At 41.9% G+C, this 18,645-nt stretch overlaps 1 protein-coding gene across 1 annotated transcript; it reads left to right on the forward strand.

Moving 5' to 3' along the window:
• Window positions 11,250-16,666, forward strand: CTSL (cathepsin L). Its single transcript, XM_021381140.1, has 8 exons — window positions 11,250-11,387; window positions 11,956-12,091; window positions 12,444-12,566; window positions 12,648-12,803; window positions 13,137-13,361; window positions 14,872-15,040; window positions 15,345-15,462; window positions 16,248-16,666. Exons 2-8 carry the CDS (start codon window positions 11,966-11,968, stop codon window positions 16,345-16,347), a joined length of 1,017 nt encoding a protein of 338 aa, XP_021236815.1. The 5' UTR covers window positions 11,250-11,387; window positions 11,956-11,965; the 3' UTR covers window positions 16,348-16,666.

Here is an 18,645-nt window from a genome sequence, read left to right on the forward strand (position 1 = left end):
ATGTGGATGCAAAAAGCTGTGTGTTTTGCTGTGATTCAGATGAAACTGAGTATTTTCTTGTCCTTCCAAAACAGGAAAATGGAAAAAGGTAGCTGTGCTGAATTTCTGCTTGCATCCTGTTTATAAAAAGCCCCTGCTTCGTGGTACACTCTCTTTCAACTCAGTGAGAAAAACATTTGTGCTAGTAACTTCAAAACTGTTTGGGTAAGGTGAGGTAACCCTGGCTGTTCCCAGAACCAGAGGGAGGGATGAGCAATTGAAACACATAAAGCAGCAAGGAACAGGCAAGCAAGATATGCATGAACACAATTGCAAATACAAAACTGAGGATGAGGAGAAGGTTGTCCAGGGACTTGAGGGCAAAACCTTACTGAAAAAAAGAAAACATCTCACCTATTAAGAACCAACCAAGTCTGTCTATCTGCAGTCTTATCAGGAAAAAAAAAAACAAACGCTGCACCCTGCAGGTGGGTTTGTATGAATGTATCTTTGCTGTACCGTGTGAGTACACGGACCCAATATCTTCCACAACCTCTGCTCGAAGAGACCAGCAGCTCAGCCAAGACCTCAATAGACCTGGACATTTCAGCTCTGCTGCTTCTTCCTCCTCCAGGGTCTGTACTGAATTCAGAATGCAGAACTACATCTGCGCTCGTGAATTATGAACTGAGCTGAGGAACTCTTGTAATGTTTCCAGTGTTTTGCATGAAACAGTTCTAAGCCTTCTTCAAAGGGGGTACTAACATTTTATCTTAAAAAAAAATAAATAGAAAATCAGTTTGAGAATTGGCATTCATCTTCATCTCTAAAATTTAGGCAACCCTGTGGTGATATATATGCCAATTCTGCAGTCCAAACAATTTGTCTCTGACACTGCAGCCAGGCTTTAGGTAGGAAAATGTGTAGAAAAGTGTCCTAACATCTGCATGGAGTTCTTATATACACACCAGTCCCAGGTTATTTTCAGCATTGACCTCCCTCTCCTCCACAGGATTTACTGAACATAGCATCGTTAGTTAACTGTCATGGAAGAAGAAGGCATTCAATCAATGCAAAGCATTTGATCATGATATCATTATAGTGAGGTATTTTATTATCTCCATTTTATTCTGTTCTGATTATCTTCAGTGAAGTTTTACCTGAAAACATACAATTAATGAAAAATTAATGAAAACATACAAATAATGAAAACATAAAATACTGTGTTAATGTAATCTATGGTGGCTGTTCCCCTGTGCTTCTCTCAAAGGATGTTGATAAGGCAAGGCCAGTGCTCAGCAAAACCCAGCTTCACCATGAGTAGTCTTGCTGATAAAGGCTGGGGAGAAGGAAGGAGAACATCTTTATTTTGCTCATTTTTGTTTTGTAGATGTTGAGGCATAAAGAAGCAACATAAAAGGACTGTGAAGCAAGCTGATGGATGGAAGAAGAAACCCCACATACTCTGCCTAGCCAACTGCTGGCAACGCTGCCATTGTTTGCCTCTATTTTCACCCCTCAGCCCAAGGAACAGTCAACACACAACTTTTGCCATGTCAGGCAGGGCTGCAGAAAGACCGCTGGCAGCAGAAGGAATGTGCTGAGGAAGCAGGCTGCTGCGGACCTGGGCTGGTGTGCTTGGCAGAGGCAGTCCAGCAGGTGCACAGCCTCCTAGATGGAATCCTAGGCCTGCTGCAGCCTAGGGTCTGCGCGTGTGTCCCTCAGCAGAGGTATTGTCCTTCAAAAAGGACACCAAGCAGAAGAGCAAAAAAGAGCAAACACAGAAAGCTATCTAACCACCTGAATCTGGACTACCTCAACTGGTTTTTAAGACAATCCATGCCTGCTGGGCTTGACATAGTAGCTTTATATAAGTTGATTAACATTTTCAGTCCCCTTCATACAATGCAGGCAACTGAAGGTGTGAATACCAGGCAGCAGGCATTTCATGCAGTGATTTATAATGTTGCCAAGTGCTGAAGGTAGTGTGGGCTAGTCTCAGGTAGATTTTGCCACCCCTTCTTGGGTTGCCTTTCAGTGAGCAGTAAAAGGGGAAACAAATCTGTTTATTATTAATTACTAGAAATCAATCAAGTCTAATCCTGCTATTTGAGTAGAGAAACTGATAGGTTTAGCTGCAACTGTTTTGAGGTGAGGAAATTTTAATACTATTTTGGAGGAACATTTTAATTTAAATTATCTTTAGTACACTAAGTACAGAACACTGTTAAAATGTGTTTTTACACTAATGGTTTACCTTTTTTTCTAGTAACTTTCATGCACATTCTGTGAGTGGTTTAGGACAGTGCAAATTCAGCACATGGAACAAAATGCAAAGCAGTGTTTGTAATGCTCTATATGGGTTATGAATACACTATTTCATGAAACAATTATTGTTCATGCCTAAAACAAAACAACACAAAAATGAAGAAACAAACAAAACCTAATTCAACAAACATTGTTCTTGCTTGGATAAAGAATAAAAAACGATTTTTGCATTTGCACTGATATTTTACCACTGTACATATGTTGTCAATTTCAGAATCTCCTGAAACACATTGAAAAGTCAAGTGTTTAGAGAGGAGACAATGCTTTATTTCTGTGCAGGGCACCAGGTGGTTAATCTCCACAAATCAAGTGTGCCCGAGTCATTGCACTATCTGCTCTTTGTAATCCAAAAGTTCTCAATAGACGCCTATCTAGTACATAAGGTACATCTGTCTATTACATATCTATGAGATTACTGCAGGTACAAGGTTACACAAACATATTCTAATCTGCGCTTACGTGGGAGCCTCCGGTAAGCCTCTCTCATTTGGAGAGACGTCCCCCTCTTCATTTTGTCCAATTATTGGCACAGCTTTTCTAAGGACACCCAGTTTCCACCTAATTTTTAATGATTGGTTACTTCTTTTGGATTTGGGATTAAATGGGATTCCCCCATTTAGAGGATGTTGGTCTTGTTACACAAGCATTGTAGTTAGGAAGGATATTAATCATAGGTAAGTGATACATCTGGAAGCTATATTAATTAGACAAAATGGTGGATCTTCAAGGACATTGCTCTAATTATCTTGTAGAGAATTATATCTGGAAATCATAAACAGCAAAAATGGCAAATAATTAATTTTCAGACAACACATAAATAAAAATAGTCACAAAATTAGATTTTATAGGCAAACCTTGGGCTTCTAAATTGTTTGATAATTTGTTAGCGCTTTCCTTCCTGACTCTCTTTCTCATCTAAGAGTTTGGGGATTAACCTTTTATGATCAGGCTGTGCATGAATCCAGTTCTAGATTTGAGTGCCAGGGCTAAGTGCCAATGCCTGCAGCAGAGGAAAACCCTGAGCAGAGAGGTGGTGGCGGGAGTAGCCAGGCAAACTAATCCCTGCGGTTTTGGAGAGGACACACTTCACCTGTCCACTTCTGTGCCCCCACAGCATGGCTTTGTCAATTGAAATAGTCAGGCTGGTTTCACTCACACAGATCTTGTGTTTGGAACAGTCATTTGTTGAATCAAATCCAAAATCCTTAACAAACGCTAAGTGGGAAAGGGCCAGCACTGTGTTTGGATTGCAGTGTGTGCTCAGCTGTCTGCCCGGCAGGGTAATGGGAAGTGTTTGGGGCTCTATCAGGAAAAGGGGGGCAGGAGCCACCTCAGGCACATGGTACTGGGAAAAATCCTCTTACCAGTGATGGGTAAGGTTTGGATTTTTGAATCAAATGAAGAGTATTGTAGGTAATGGGTTTATTGCAAGTCAGTGTGTAAAGCAGCCTACTTGGCTGACACCTGAGGCCCTGGTTTCCAGAAATGCCGCCTGGGGAGTGAGAGATTTACTAGTAAAAGGTGCTGGCACATGAATGGTGAAATGCATATTTGAGCAAGCTCAAATTTTAAACAGCTGGGCAACAGTCCAGTATAGCTGTGTGGAACCATAGGCACCACAGCTATAACCCTATGCTATCCCACTCTCCTAGTACTGAATGACTAAGCATCAGGAGATTGCCTTCTTTGAAAGAAAAAGGAAGACTGCTGGTGGGCATGAGATTTGACTGTATGAATACTGTGTCAGCCATTCACTGTTCTCCTCTGCAAGCCAAGGGGTAACATCGAGAAAACTCCCTGTGAATGTTTCCATAAGGAGCAAGAGGAAATTGCACAAGCTAATAGCTGCTCCTGAGACAAGTTGGAGGAGCAGCAATTCAGTTCTCTGCTCTGTGAAGGCTGTGCTATTGCCTTGTCATGAAGTCATCAGGACATTACTTGTTTAATTCTGATCACTAACTAAGCTATATTAAAACTCTTTCAGCCTCATTTCACATCCAGATGAATGTCCCTTCAAGTGCACTTTCAGAGCTTCTGCTGGAACCAGCCCAGACTTCCCTTTCCTTCAGCTGTGCTGTCCTAAAATTTCACATATAGTGTGCTCTGCTGGCTGAGGGTGGATCAATGATGGAGAGCCCAGAGGAAATTCTACTCCACTGATACTGAGGAGATTCCAATCAAGCAGATCTTTGGTGACCAGAAAGGATCTATGAAAGACCTGGTGTAGAGTGTTGGGGGCACAGTGATTAAAGAACGATTACAAAAACAATGATTAAAATATTTGAAATGATTACATCAATTTGACAGCAATTACCAACACCCTGGTGTCCAATGGACTGAGCTTGCTTCAGCAGGACCTCAGAGACAGGCAGGCAATGCGTACTGCACTCATTTAGACTGCATCTGTTTGCAAACCCAAAATGAGCTAGCATTTGCATCCATTTTTATTAGCAGAAAAGTGAGAAAAAGGAACACATTATTATTTATCATACCTCTGTGAAGACCCTTGAGTGAAAAAATCCATGGGTCATTCGTTTTACTTCATGGGCAACAACAGTGGCACTGCTTCATTTTTCCCCTCAGTCATCCCATTTGTTAAAGGGGAATAAAAGCAATTGTGAGTCACCTTTGTTCTTACCCCAAAAGCACATGAATTCACTTTCCTCTTAGCTGATTGTAGGGAAAACGAACTTTAAATCAGTATTTGATTGTTTCAGTTGCCTCTCTTCTCTTCTGTAAGTAGCTTTTATTTAACTTTCCCTCACATGATCTGTTAATGAAGTCCAGCCTGTAACTTTTAAGTTTAAAAATAACTCCTCACATCACTCGCAGTCTCTAACCTTATCATGGGAAATGCTTCCCAGCATATCAACTTGCCCTTTAGACAGCACTGCTCTGAGAACAGCAGGAGACAGACAAACAGATTTTCTTTCATGCTCTGCAACTGTTTGCAACATCCTGCTGAAGCACAAATGTTGCACGGGGACTTAAAGGATTATACCTCTCTGAACTTTATTACTACTTCCTTTTCGAAACAGAAACTTTGGCTCTTTATTTCTTTAAATTCAAATGGATATGATATACTCCCCCAAGACCTGCTGGAATTCTCTTAGAATGCCTTCACTGTGATCTCTAGAGTAAGGATGGGCAGTAAAAAATCAGTCTTAGTGAGTGGAACTTTACAACACAGACAGGATTTGCAGCTTCCAGCCTGTTAGAATAAAATCTTCAAATTAAGAAAGCCAGGAAACAGTAACTTCTTCTGTGTGAAATTTGAAAAGAAACATTTCTAGCAAACTCACAGGAAATTAATACTGGGGGGGTTGAGAAAACCCAGACTTAAAGAAGTGGTGATAATAGATCTCTCCCCTCCTTCCTTCTTGCAAGGCAAGCAATCCCTTGCATCATTCCCCAATTCCTGTGACCAGGTGAGATATTGAGATGTAAATTGAAGCCACCTTTGCCTTGTGGGCCATCAGGGAAAATGGAATGCAGTTTTATCTTTATCTGTTGCTTTACATCTCTTGAGATCACAAGACTGCTAAAAACAAAAAGGTGCTTCAGAAGGGCCTTGTTGCTGCTCCCCAGCCATCTCCAAGGTGGTCAGAAAGCCGACAGAACACTGTGTTCTCTTGAAGCAGACTCCGCTCCTTTTCTAACCTACTAATGATGCAACTGACTTCACTATAGGTGCTCCAGCTGAAACACCATTTGAATCTGATTTCTTACTAAGGAGAAACCAAATCAAAGATTAAGTGGGTACTTACAAATGTTTTTAATGTTGAAAGATCATTACAAAATCCAAAGCCACCTGAAGGCTTTGGTGAGGAATGCCCTGTCTTGCGAAGAAAGGAATTTTTATGGAGCTGCAAGAATGAAAACTACTCATTATTTTTGGTATTGTTTATCAGTCATGTTCAAATTAAGTGATGTAAAAAAATACCTACAGTTTCTAAAACATTACAGAAACTAGCATTAAAAATACATATTAAATTAAGCAGTATTTCTTAAGATAAAACAGATACATCTTCTCCACAACAGTCTTTTCACATCCTCCTAACTATCTGAAACAATCACTTTGGTACTGGAAACTTACTGCACTTGTTTTGTGTAAGAACATTTACTATAAAATAGAAGTACATCTTGATTACGTTGCTGAAAAGACACTTGACCTATTTTTTTGATGTTCTGTTTTCCTAAATACAAATGCATCTCCGGCATTTTTTACACATCAGCCAGGCACTGGTATCTAAAGTTTGTACAGTGCTCTCTGAAATGTTCTTGTACATTTTTTTTTTAAATTGGATCAGTGTTAAGGCAGCAAAAGCTTTAAGTAAAATGCAGTAGTTTGCATTTGAGGGTATATAACGAAATCTAAGACAGAGGGATTTCACCAGGTTTAAGTAAAGACATTCACAACCATAATTTTTAATTAATTCAGCTTTATATAATCCAGGAGTAAAGGTCTTGAATTCGGTTTATATATTAACACACACACATACAAAAATCAATGTTTGTCTAAATATAGTGCCCTTTCTTTCCTGTTTGGAGAGATGGCATTCAAACAAACCACTCATTTTCACTTCAGTAAGGAGCATGGCACATAAGTTACCTTGAGATAGCTGGTCCATGGATCTTCTTGAGTGCACACTCTTGCCAGAGAGAAGAATGGCATAGCTTATTTTATTCACATTGCACAGATGTTTCTGACACATTGTCAACCTGCTTCAGTTTTGCAAGTCAGCTACCTTTGCAGAAGAGCTTTGCCTTTTGTATTTCTGGGTCTTTTTATGGCAGATACAGATAAGCCCATTCCTCTTCGCATTAGCACCAAGATAATGAAGACAAAAAAAGGATGTAGAAGAGGAAAACAAATTTCAGAAATTCTGACTTCAAATAATCAAAGTAGCAAATGGAGAGGGCTGTGCTTCATGCCTGGGATATGCAGTGGTATCTGAATTTCATGTTGAAGTTTCCCTGGAGATTAGTGCTGATTTCAAACCTCCAATTACAAAGGAAACACACCACTATGCAAGTTCTTGTGCCTATTGAGAAATACACAGCTTCTGTCGTCAGGTGACTTGTGGAAGCTGAGAGCAGTTTTGGGGTTGTCGCAATGGGAACATGGCCAGTTATTAAAGGGTTGTTTTTGCCCCTTAGAAGGGCAGATCTCTGTTGAAATAGTTGGAATTTTGTATATACATGGAGTTCTGCTGCTATTCTTGAAATAATCTGGAAAGTTACCTTCCAGAAAAGAGAGATGTAAATTAATAGGCAACATAGGTTGTCATCCTTCCGAGTTTTGATCTCTATGTTATTGAAGAAAGTATTGTGACTACTGTGATTAGCACAGCTATCTATAGATTGGCATTGTGTGGCACCCTCTCTGCCAGCCTGAAAAGAGTGTTTTGTACATAAGATACTAGTCCTTGTATGGGTGTTTTCAAAAGAACAAAGACTGCTGTGACCAGTGTGACTCCAGTAGGACATCAGAAGGTAGAGGCATTAGATGAAAAAAAGATTTCTAGCTATATCTCTCCATTCATTATCTCTAAGCACTTCTACTGGCCCACTATTCACTTGTCCAGAACACTGCCACACTGCAATTCGGTGTGTGAACATATCATGGTGTACAGAAAGGAGCAACAGGAACAGTGCTGTGACAGCACTGTCTATGGCCTAGGAGCAGCACTGGAAATAAAACTATATGTTAGCTGTATAATAAGGCATATATAGTTTGATTTAGGCTGTCAACAGTCTCTGCAGTGTGGCTGGTGGTCTTCACATTGAGGACAACTCTCAAACAGGAGTTGTTTGCATAGTAGCCAGAGACACAGATGTTCTAGACCAGCTTCCCATCACAGGTTTCTAAATGGTGCTCTTGTGATGGCCAAGTTGTGATCACAGCCATTGCCATGATGATTTCACTTCCATCTGCTTATGTTTCTGTACCTGGGCTTCCAGGCTTCCTGTATGTTTGCTTCTCATCAAGGGCAAAGAGAAGGACTTGGAACTTCGAGATTCATCTAGTGAGAAGCCACAATGAGTAACTGTGTGGCTGGGTTAAATAAATGGTTTAGGCAGGATGACTTGGTGAGTACTGAAGGCAGAGAGAGAGAACTTTCACCTGTGTACAGGAATGAAATTAAGGGCACCATGGGGAGGAGCAGAAAGGAATCTGGCTTTTGAAGAAAAAATAAATAGGAGAAAGTAGCTGAACAACCTACAGAAATACTTGAGGAACTGGTATGTCCACATAGTAGTTATGATTCAGAGCAAGCTGAAATTTAACGTGCTGAAGGTGGAAGTATTCCTGTTACCTTCAAGAATTTCCAGAAATTCTCCAATGATATTTGCTCTATAAGGTAGGTAAAGAAACCTGTAATGTGGGCTAACCTTCACAGTGAAAATGGCATCTGGCATTTTTGTGTGTTGTGAATACACACTAAGAGCACTCACAAAAAGAGGCAGCACAGTAGACAAACACTATGGGATCCCATACTGGCTGGTGACATGGTTATCTCCCAGAGGCAGGATGTAGTGTTATCTGGAAAAGCTTTGGTTTGTCTTGGTGTATCCCAGTGCACATTACAGCACATATGTGATTCATAGTGCAAGACTGTCTGTAATTGTGACTTACCTCTGGTCACAACAGCTAAACATCTTTCCCTTCTAAAAAAGCAGTCCTTGTCCACAGTTCATTAGAAACTTAAATGTAGCCTTTCAATGCTCAGTTGGTATCAGACAGCGTTGCAGAAACAAATACATAGGACTGAAAAAGTCCCACTGCACATATCCACTGCACTGGATGTATCAGCAAAGAGCAGTCAAGTAAAAACTTCAAATTCCACAACTCACTACCATCCCCCATCCCCAAAACCCCACAACAACCCATAAGTTAGGCAAACTATGAAATCATTTCACTATCGTGAATAATTTGCACATAAATCAGCTATGCAGTGAAGTTTCAAGTTGGAAAAATACAAATGTATGTTCTTATTCAGTGAATATATTTTAAATTCTCATTACAAATAAGGAAATAGAACACTTTCCTTGGGAAATGCCAGTCTTTGACAACAATAACAACTGTTGTTTGGCAATTAAAAATACAAATGGTAAATGTTTAGTTGAATAGAAAGCACAAGGATATTGAGGTTTTCAAATGTTTATACACTTAATAGATCTTACGCAAATGCACAGACTGTTGCAGTTTATGTCATGCTTTTTTCTTCCTTCAAAATAAAAAGCTTCTATGATGGCTATATGGTCAGCCTGCTACCAGCTGTAGCAAACGACAGAAATTTAGGGCAAAACATAAACTTTCCGAATTCTTAGCCATAGAGACCTCTTGAAATTTGATAACACATCTTTGCAAAAACTATTAAAAATGATGAGCAAGTAATTACTAAAAATCATGATGCCTCCAGTATGCATTTGCTGCAGTCCAACCCTGAGGAAATCCTTTCAATGTTTCTTTTACAAAGACCTCATGTTTTCCTACCCAAAGTGACATGTCTGCATGCCTAAAACCATCCTGACAGCCCTGAGTGGTTGTATACAGGCTTTGACTCAAGTAAGCAGCTCAGCTTTAAAATGTCTTATTTTCTCAGAGGTTTTGCAAGGCAAGTTTATCACTGTTGGTGTATTTACACTTCACAGCTGTGTGTGTGTGTGTGTCTGTGTCTGTCTGTGTCTGTGTGTGTGATGAATACTTTGAAAAGACAAGACAACCTCTTCAGCTCCTCCATGTGTATTTGGCTCTGTGGGGCTTCCTCAGGCCAAACACCACTCCCATGATAATCTGGTTAAGGAAACACGTTTTGTTTGTCCTTGTGTGTTGTGACACATTTTGTGTCTTAAGACATCAAAAAAGGGAGAATCACCTATCATGTGATTTCTGCCTTTTCTCTGTTGTGCAACAGCTCACAAGCCCTGCATTTTACTCTACGTTTGCAAGCGAAAGCAATCAGAAATGCTGTCTTTACAAGAATTTATAGAGGAGCCTCACATGGCTCCTACAGTTATTCTACTTCAAGAGGCAAACACTCTGTTAAAAAACAGTAAGTGGTTTGACATCTCACTTGCACCCCAACTCTCAGTGTCACAAACTGCTTTTCAGGAGACACTACTGGGTGCTATCTCTATGAATATTAGCCATAATGTGGTGAAATACCAGATTCTTACCATATCAGGTCCAGAGGCAAGAAAAAAAAGTTTTCACAAATTAAATTGTTAAAAAAGGACTTTCTTTGAAGAGCTTCTCATACTAGTATAACTGCAACTGCTGCAGCACACCTGGGTGTGAGCAAGATGCTCCTCACAGCTGCCTGGCACCAGATGAGGAACAAAACCACACTCTGCAGCAAGTGCAAGCAAACATCCAGCAAGTAGCAGCAGCATTCCCAGACTGGAACTGGCTACAGCAAGGCTGGCACCCGCCCGGGGAGAAACAAAGCAGAAGTCACGCACCCTGGTTTGCCTCCAGCAGTTCGCTAAGTTTCAAAGGGACAACACTCACGGCTCTCGGGCTGCCTATCGTCTTGATCTGATCAAGAGCCGACAGTGGGGCTGCACTTACGTTTCTGCAGTTTCAAACAACAGGCCTTTCTTCCTTTCCTTCCAGATTTGCTGCCTTATCCTCTGCCAGTTATGAGTTTTAAACTGAACTCCCAACAGCTTAATACTCCACCACTCTCCCCCGCTTGCAAGCACCTCCATATCGCAACACCAACACTGCCTAAAACAACAGCCGGGGAACTGCAGGACCCCCAGGGCGGGCAGTTCCCACCGAGACGGGCAGCCTCGCTCCAGTCATCGGGTGGCAGACAGACCCCCTCAGCGACCCCTCCTGCCCGCAGCCACCGCCGCCGCCACTCGGAGAGCCCCCAGCTCAAAACCTCGACCTCGGCCTCGGCCGCGGCCCTGTCCTGAGCGGGCGGGCGGGGCGAGGCCCGGCGCTGCCGCCAATCGGCGCAGTGGGGTGGGCACGGCCGCGGCTGCTATAAAGGAGGGGCAGCGGTACCGCGGCCGGTTGAGCGCACTGCGGTGGTGGTTCGAGGGCAGAGTGGGGGTCGACTGAGGTGAGCTGGGCGGGGAGATTGCTGGCGCTGCCGGCGGTAGGGTCCCGCGGGCCCCCACCCCTCCAAGCGCTGCGGGCACGCAGGAATGGGGCCGCCGTTCCTGGGGAAGCTCCCACTGTGCCGCCCCGCCGCCAGCCTTTGGGCCGCGCCGCCTGCCCTTCTTTACAGCCGCAGTGGAGGGCTCCGAGACTTGGCGTGGTGGGACGGAGGGGCAAGACGGCCTCGAGGGTGGGCCCTGGCCGCGGGGAGCGCCCCGGAGACGGCGGCCTGACAGCCCGCCCGGCCCGGGGGGAGCTGGGGTGGTGAGGGTCGGGTTCCGGAGCTCGAGGCGGGGTGGGGGTGGGGAGTGAGGGGGGAGCGGAATGCTTTCTTCTCCGTTCCAAGGAGAGTTCTCTTCGGGATCTATGCCCATCTTGTTTTCTTCTCATTGTAAAGGAAGAGGGGAGACGGAGTCTTCTGTTGTGAACGGATTTGTTTCAAGCCGGGTATTTAGCGTTAGAGGCTGTAAGGCAAGCAGGGCTTGTGCGCATATTGTTTTGCCTGATGGGCGTTGCTCCATTTCTGGCAGATTTGTCAACATGAATGTGTGTCTGACCATCCTGTCCCTGTGCTTGGGGCTGGCCTTTGCTGCACCGAGATTAGATCCCGATTTAGACAGCCACTGGCAGCTGTGGAAGTCCTGGCACAGAAAAGATTATCATGAGGTGAGTGCCTGTTGGGTGGCCCCTGGGATGTGTGTTCAGCTCAGCAAATACTAAGCGTGCTCGGCTGGGCCCCATCAGCTGAGTCATGACTCCTTTGTTTTAATGCTGGCCATGGTCTCTATTTATGGAATTAAATCTCTCTCTTCCTGGATCCTTTTGCTTTGTTCATGTCGCTGCTCAGTTATGCTGTACTACTTTTCACATGAGAGTAGCAAAACGGCCATTCCTGACAGTGTTCCAGCTCTTTTTTGGAGGACTTCGTTTGCCTGAGTATACAAGCTATAACAAAGCATGCATCACTTAAGTGAAATTTTGAACATTCTCATTGAAATGTTGTTTTTTGGCTTCTCAGAGAGAGGAAAGCTGGAGGAGAGTGGTGTGGGAGAAGAATCTGAAAATGATTGAACTCCATAACCTGGATCACTCATTAGGAAAACACAGTTATAAGTTGGGGATGAATCAGTTTGGTGACATGGTATGTAAAGAAGCATGAAACATACAGTTCTATACAGCAGTGTATAGTAGATGATGACTTCATATCTTGGATTTTCTTCAGACCACAGAGGAGTTCAGACAGCTGATGAATGGCTATATACGCAAGAAGTCAGAAAGGAAGTATAGAGGATCCCAGTTTCTTGAGCCCAGCTTCCTTGAAGCACCACGATCTATAGACTGGAGAGAGAAAGGATATGTAACTCCAGTTAAAGACCAGGTATTCTATGGTGGTGGATTTCTAACTAGTTTCCTGAACGCTGCTTCAATTTTCATAGAGGAGAGATGCTGTTGTTTAATGAACCCTAGTACAAGCATACTAAATTAAGTTCCGTTTTAGTAAAAATTCTGTACCTCATTAGAACTGTTGAGGAGCTGTTCTGTACTAAACGTTGTAAAACTGAAACTGTCTCTCTACTTGAACATACTAAAAGCATGGAACTGAAGTTAGTCTTGAGGCTTTTGCTTTTTTAATGTTTAGATCACTGGCATGGGAATTGTAATTGCCTAATATATCCAACATAGCAACTTGTGATTTTGCTTCTTACGTCAGGGTCAGTGTGGCTCTTGCTGGGCTTTCAGCACAACAGGAGCTCTTGAAGGCCAGCATTTCAGAAAAACTGGAAAACTTGTTTCACTCAGTGAACAGAATCTTGTGGACTGTTCCCGCCCTGAAGGAAATCAAGGCTGCAATGGTGGTCTCATGGACCAGGCTTTCCAGTATGTACAAGATAATGGGGGAATTGATTCAGAGGAATCCTACCCATACACTGCGAAGGTAAATGTCACAGCTGAACATGCTGCAAGTACAGCATCTTTTGTGTGAACTACTATAAATGTCGAGGAAACTCATACCTAGAAAGCGCAAAGGCTATATAGCCATCAGTACATCTGCTTTTCCTCTTGCATCCTTCCAAAGAGATCTAAGATGGCTGCTAGCCCCAGGTTCTGTAGCAATCACATACTGCACTGATCTTTGGGTTCAAAATCTTACCAGACCAGTTGGAAAAAGTAGAGCAAATCTTGTTATTGCTTCCCTTCTGTCAGATGCCTGGCCTTATCTTTGATGACACGACAAACCAGTTCTTGGTTCTTGTCAAAACTGCTGTTTAGTCCTAGAGGTTAAATTCTGCTTCTCATAACTAAGCTATTATGGGTTGTTTCCCAAAGACCAAGTAATTCTTGCAGCAGGTGTGCATCTTCTCAGATTTGACTGTGCCTTATGTTCTACTTCTGGACTAAGTCTGCATAAACACAAGTAATGAGCAGATTTCTAAAATACCTCTAATGATCTACCAAAAGTTAAACAGGCATGAGAGGACAAAAGGGCAGTAATAAATGGTGGTGTCATGTACGTTGTAATGTTTGGGCTTTTACTACTTCGAGTTCTGTTGCTCACTAGAGACTTTCCTTGCAGTTTGTCTTCTGTTGACTGAATGTGTGGTAGCAGTACCATTCATTGTGAAATCCGTTGAAGGATTCGGATTCCTATCTGCCCATATCATGTAATTTTTTTGCAAACTTGGCTCTTCTAGCTGTTTATAGGAAGTACAGCTTGTTGGGTATGAGAAGTAAACAACTGAGGCACGTGGCCCATGTTCTTTTGGTTGGAAAGGCATCTCAAGTTCTGGTTTCATCAAGCAGATAAAACAGGGGCATACGTACTTTCTTTTTTTTATATGAAATTGCCAGATGTCCCAACTTGACCTCTATCCTGAGACAAATGCCTGTAACACACACAGTTCAGGCTTCACTGTGTGTGAAGAAGAAAGTAATCCTGTATTTTGGGCTTCTTTACTATAAGCTCATACATTAAAAATGAGTAATTTCGAGGTCATTCTTCATGGTTTTCCAGATTGACGGACTGGATTTAAGTGCTTGCTCAATTAGCAGTTTCTGGACTGCTTTGTAATTAATGAATAGTTGGCTTTCTTCCTTTGCCTGTTAATGCATTTTGGACATTATCATCTCTGAAAAGAAATTTGTCTTCCTTACTAGAGAATGCAGTGTACCTAGATGTGATGGTCTTTTGTATCCTAGTAAACATTTCATTGTGGGCTTCTCAGCCCTATGCTTTTCTCCCTTTTTCTGCATCTCCAAAAAACTCAAAAGCAATTTCTTCTGTTTCTGGCCTTCTTTCAAAGCATTCCCAAAACAACTAGGTCCTTCTCAATGTATTGCTTTCAGTACAGTGAACTTGTGGTATGTCTGGTAGTTCTTATGCTTGCCTGTGCATAAAGTAGAGAACTATGTAGTAACTGGTAGTTTTCTTGTTTCTTTTAATTCAGGATGATGAAGACTGTCGCTACAAGGCAGAATACAATGCTGCTAATGATACTGGCTTTGTTGACATCCCTCAAGGACATGAAAGAGCTCTCATGAAAGCAGTAGCAGCCGTCGGTCCAGTGTCTGTTGCTATTGATGCAGGCCACTCTTCATTCCAGTTCTATCAGTCAGGTGGAGATTTGCTATAACTTGCATGAAGAAAAATTCTTGGATATTCAGTAGCCATTTATTCTTCAATTTAAGAAGTGCAAAGAAAACCTGAGTTTGTGAAGTGGGAGTCCTTTTAATTCTAGCCGAGATTCCCACACTTTGTACTTATCTTGTATATGCTTATGCTTCCTGGGTACTTTCTCCCAGTGATGCATTTCACTTATTGCTCCCCTCTCTGCACAGCTTTTTGAGCTAATCAACACAATTTTGAACACAAGGATTCTAGTAGGGGAGTGTCATCATGTGTGATGTTGTACTTCCTCAGGTATCTACTATGAACCAGACTGTAGCAGTGAAGACTTGGACCATGGTGTTCTGGTTGTAGGTTATGGTTTTGAAGGTGAAGATGTAGATGGAAAGAAATACTGGATTGTTAAGAACAGGTAAGACTTTTTTCTTTGTGCCTCATACTCTTTGCAGGAGAAAGGAGGGTGGCTTGTCCTTTGGCCTAGAGGGTTATGAGGAGGCAACAGAAATTAAAATCTACATACAGAAAATCTGGAGACTGTTCTTGGGGGAATTGCATGATGGAAATTAAAAGCCAACTTAGACTGCGACTATCTAGTAAAGTAGGCCTTGAGCAGCAAATGCATTCCTCTGCCTTTTCAGCCAACTTGAGGGATCGTGGGAACTTGGTGAAAGAGTAGCCCATGCAGCTAGTAGATGCACTGAAGTGGTAGTGCATAGGACAGCAGGAGGAAAAACAGGTTGTGGCAGTGGGGGACCATGAATTTTTCAGAAGCAGTTGGGCCTACTCACTTGTGTGAAACAGGGTAACATTTGAATTTTCAGGATGTAGTTACCCTCCTAGGCTGGAAGGAAAACAACAAATTAATGCTGAAGGGCATATTACATGAGTTAGTCTCATGCTATCGGCATTAGTGGGACACCACCCTTGTGCTGCCTGCAGTCTTGGGTCCTCCCTTAGAGTGGACTGGGAGCATTATCTGAGCTCCAGCACCTGTAGTCCAAAATTATATTCTGAAGTCTCTGCCTCACAAGAGAAGAGCTGCACTACCTGTTTTCTGAGTTTTGGGTCCTCCTGCTGTTACATCTGTTTACAATTTCCTGTGAGCGTGAAAGGCAGCTATCAGTTTAAACACTTCATGGAGGAATAGTAAAGAAGTCTTTTGGAATATGAAAATAAACCTTTTATTTCTGATTACAGCTGGGGTGAGAAGTGGGGTGACAAAGGATATATCTACATGGCCAAAGACAGGAAGAACCACTGTGGAATAGCAACAGCTGCTAGTTATCCACTTGTATAATTTGAAGACTGAACATTTCATTGCAAAGGGGGATAATAAACTGAATGACCAAATCCACATTCACACATGTGGTAAACTTTCATTCTTCAAAAGTCAACTTGATTTTTTTTTAACTCTTAAAGTCTGTTTTACATGTTGATGACATGCCACTTATTTTAAATTAATGTGAATGTTGGTATGTAAACAGCTTGTAATATTGCTGGCTTTTAACTGCTTAATCTAATAGATTCTTCTATGTATTTTCTCTTTTTTTTTAAATTGCAAGTGTGCCCAAAGGTTTACTTTTTAAATAAACACTTAATTTAGTGTGTACAGATAACTGGCTTTTGGACTCTCTTTCCACTTGGAGCTCATCATTTAGGCATCCTACATGGTACTGCTTATGAAAGTCTCTTATCAGTTACAAAAATGCAGCTGTACTTGAGAATGGTGAACAGCTTTTATAAACTGGAAGTGTAGTATTTGATACAGTTTTAAAGGAAAGAAGAGAAACATCCTCAGTGGAAAAAGTGGAAATGACTGAAATTGGACACCCATTCTTTGAAGCTCCTTGTTAGTCTGGAATATGGTTGTAAGAGAAGGTTGGCTCTGTCCTATGACCCGGCGCAGTATAATGGCTCTTACTACTTTATAACAAAGATTAAGTATTTTTATGCCCTGTGTTCGGCCTCTGATTGTTTCTTATCTGGATTGCCATAGTTCTAGTCCCAGTGTTTCCTCATCCTACCCTATATGAGCATATTTAGAGCATTGGACTCCTTGTGAGCATTATGGGGTAAAACAAGAAGATCTAAAGCAAACATTTAATGAGAAAGCTTGTTGCTAGGTTGTAGTGAGATACTACTTTCCCTTCTGCCCCAGCTCTAGTTAGGGAAAGAAGGGGGGTGGGGGGAAGGACTCTTTCTGTAGAAACTAGTTAGACCGAAGTTAGCACCTCCTGCTTTCTCACTGGGTGATCTTGATGCTTGACTGCACTGTTGTGACTTGTAGGATAGCCTGGGAGGACTTCTGTCCTATGTTGAGTTCTGATGTTGAAACATTGTTACTAGCTGTTCTATACTGTTGTTTAGTTGTCTTTTGGGTAGCAGTAGTTCCTGTACTCAGCAGAGCTGGCAATACCAAAAACACCTGCTGGGGGAAGACTTACCTTGTATTTAAGATGTTGACTCACATTTTTGTACTTTGGCTAAAGTGGAAGGAAGCCAGCATGGGCTCAGGGTTCATGAAGCCGTAAGTTTTCAGGTACAGTATCTTTCCTGAGTCTGACAGTCATATACACAAGGGAAGCAAGATTTCCTTATTGTGGAGAAAGTAAATTTAAAGGTAGCAGTACCTAAGCTCTTCTTGGAGGGGGGGGGGGAGGGGGGGGAAGAAGCTAAATTTAGAAACATAGATAGCTAAAACTTTACTATCCAGCTGTGTGTCTGTGTGCTGTTTATAGATAAATTCTTTCAACCTGAATCTCCTTGCAAACATTTTTATTAAAGGAAGAGCCTCTCTCAGTGGCTACCTAATAAGCTACAGACCAGAAGTGCTGGTTGGAATTGAGCTATTATGCTGACTTGTTAAACCTGTTATGGAGAGCATCCACACTGCTTGATGGGAGCTATGTAGGAAACAAAGGGGAAGGTAAGCAACTGGTGGTACCCATAAGGACTATGCTTGGGAGGAAATGTCAGTGGTCTATGTTCAAGATGCCAGGAAACTGACTGTGTAAGCTGTGTATGCATTAGCTGATTTTCATTCTTGCATCCCTAGAACTGGGAGTGGACAGAAACCTGTCCCTCTCAACACTTCAATGCTGGACAAAAGGTGTTACTAATTTTCTGTCTTCAAATAAAATAAAATAGCAAGTGCAGTGTGAGCTCAACACAAAGCCTGCTAGTACTTGAGCTGCAAAAAAAAAAAAAAAAAAAAAAGAAAAGAAAAAAAGACCAGTATATGAAAGGTATTTGATTACAAAAGCCAAGGTTACTAAAAGCTGCTGGGAAAACAACATATTGTTTACGAACAGAAAGGAAAAGAAGAGGAAATTACTTTCTGAAGCCATATGCACATAAATGGGAATGTAGCTCACAGAAAAGACATCAGCCTATGACTTAAAAAAAAACAACAACATGATAAAACAGCTATTTGTATGCACTAAAACTTGCTGACTATTCTGGCTGAACATCCTCCCTTCTGAATGGAATTGTCAAGAAGCAGACAGGGTAAAATGGGTCATGCAGATAATTAGATATTTACACAGACGTTGTAAGGAAAAGCTTCAGCCCAGGTAGCCTTACATGATACTGTAAA

The sequence above is a fragment of the Numida meleagris genome, chromosome Z (assembly GCF_002078875.1).
Source record: "Numida meleagris isolate 19003 breed g44 Domestic line chromosome Z, NumMel1.0, whole genome shotgun sequence".
Lineage (NCBI taxonomy): Eukaryota > Metazoa > Chordata > Aves > Galliformes > Numididae > Numida > Numida meleagris.

Bases quoted from the DNA above. Each gene is read 5' to 3' on its own strand.
- CTSL (XM_021381140.1), top strand. From the start codon at position 11,966: ATGAATGTGTGTCTGACCATCCTGTCCCTGTGCTTGGGGCTGGCCTTT. The intron at 12,092-12,443 runs GTGAGTGCCTGT...TTGGCTTCTCAG, and splicing joins ACAGAAAAGATTATCATGAG to AGAGAGGAAAGCTGGAGGAG. The intron at 15,463-16,247 runs GTAAGACTTTTT...TTCTGATTACAG, and splicing joins TACTGGATTGTTAAGAACAG to CTGGGGTGAGAAGTGGGGTG.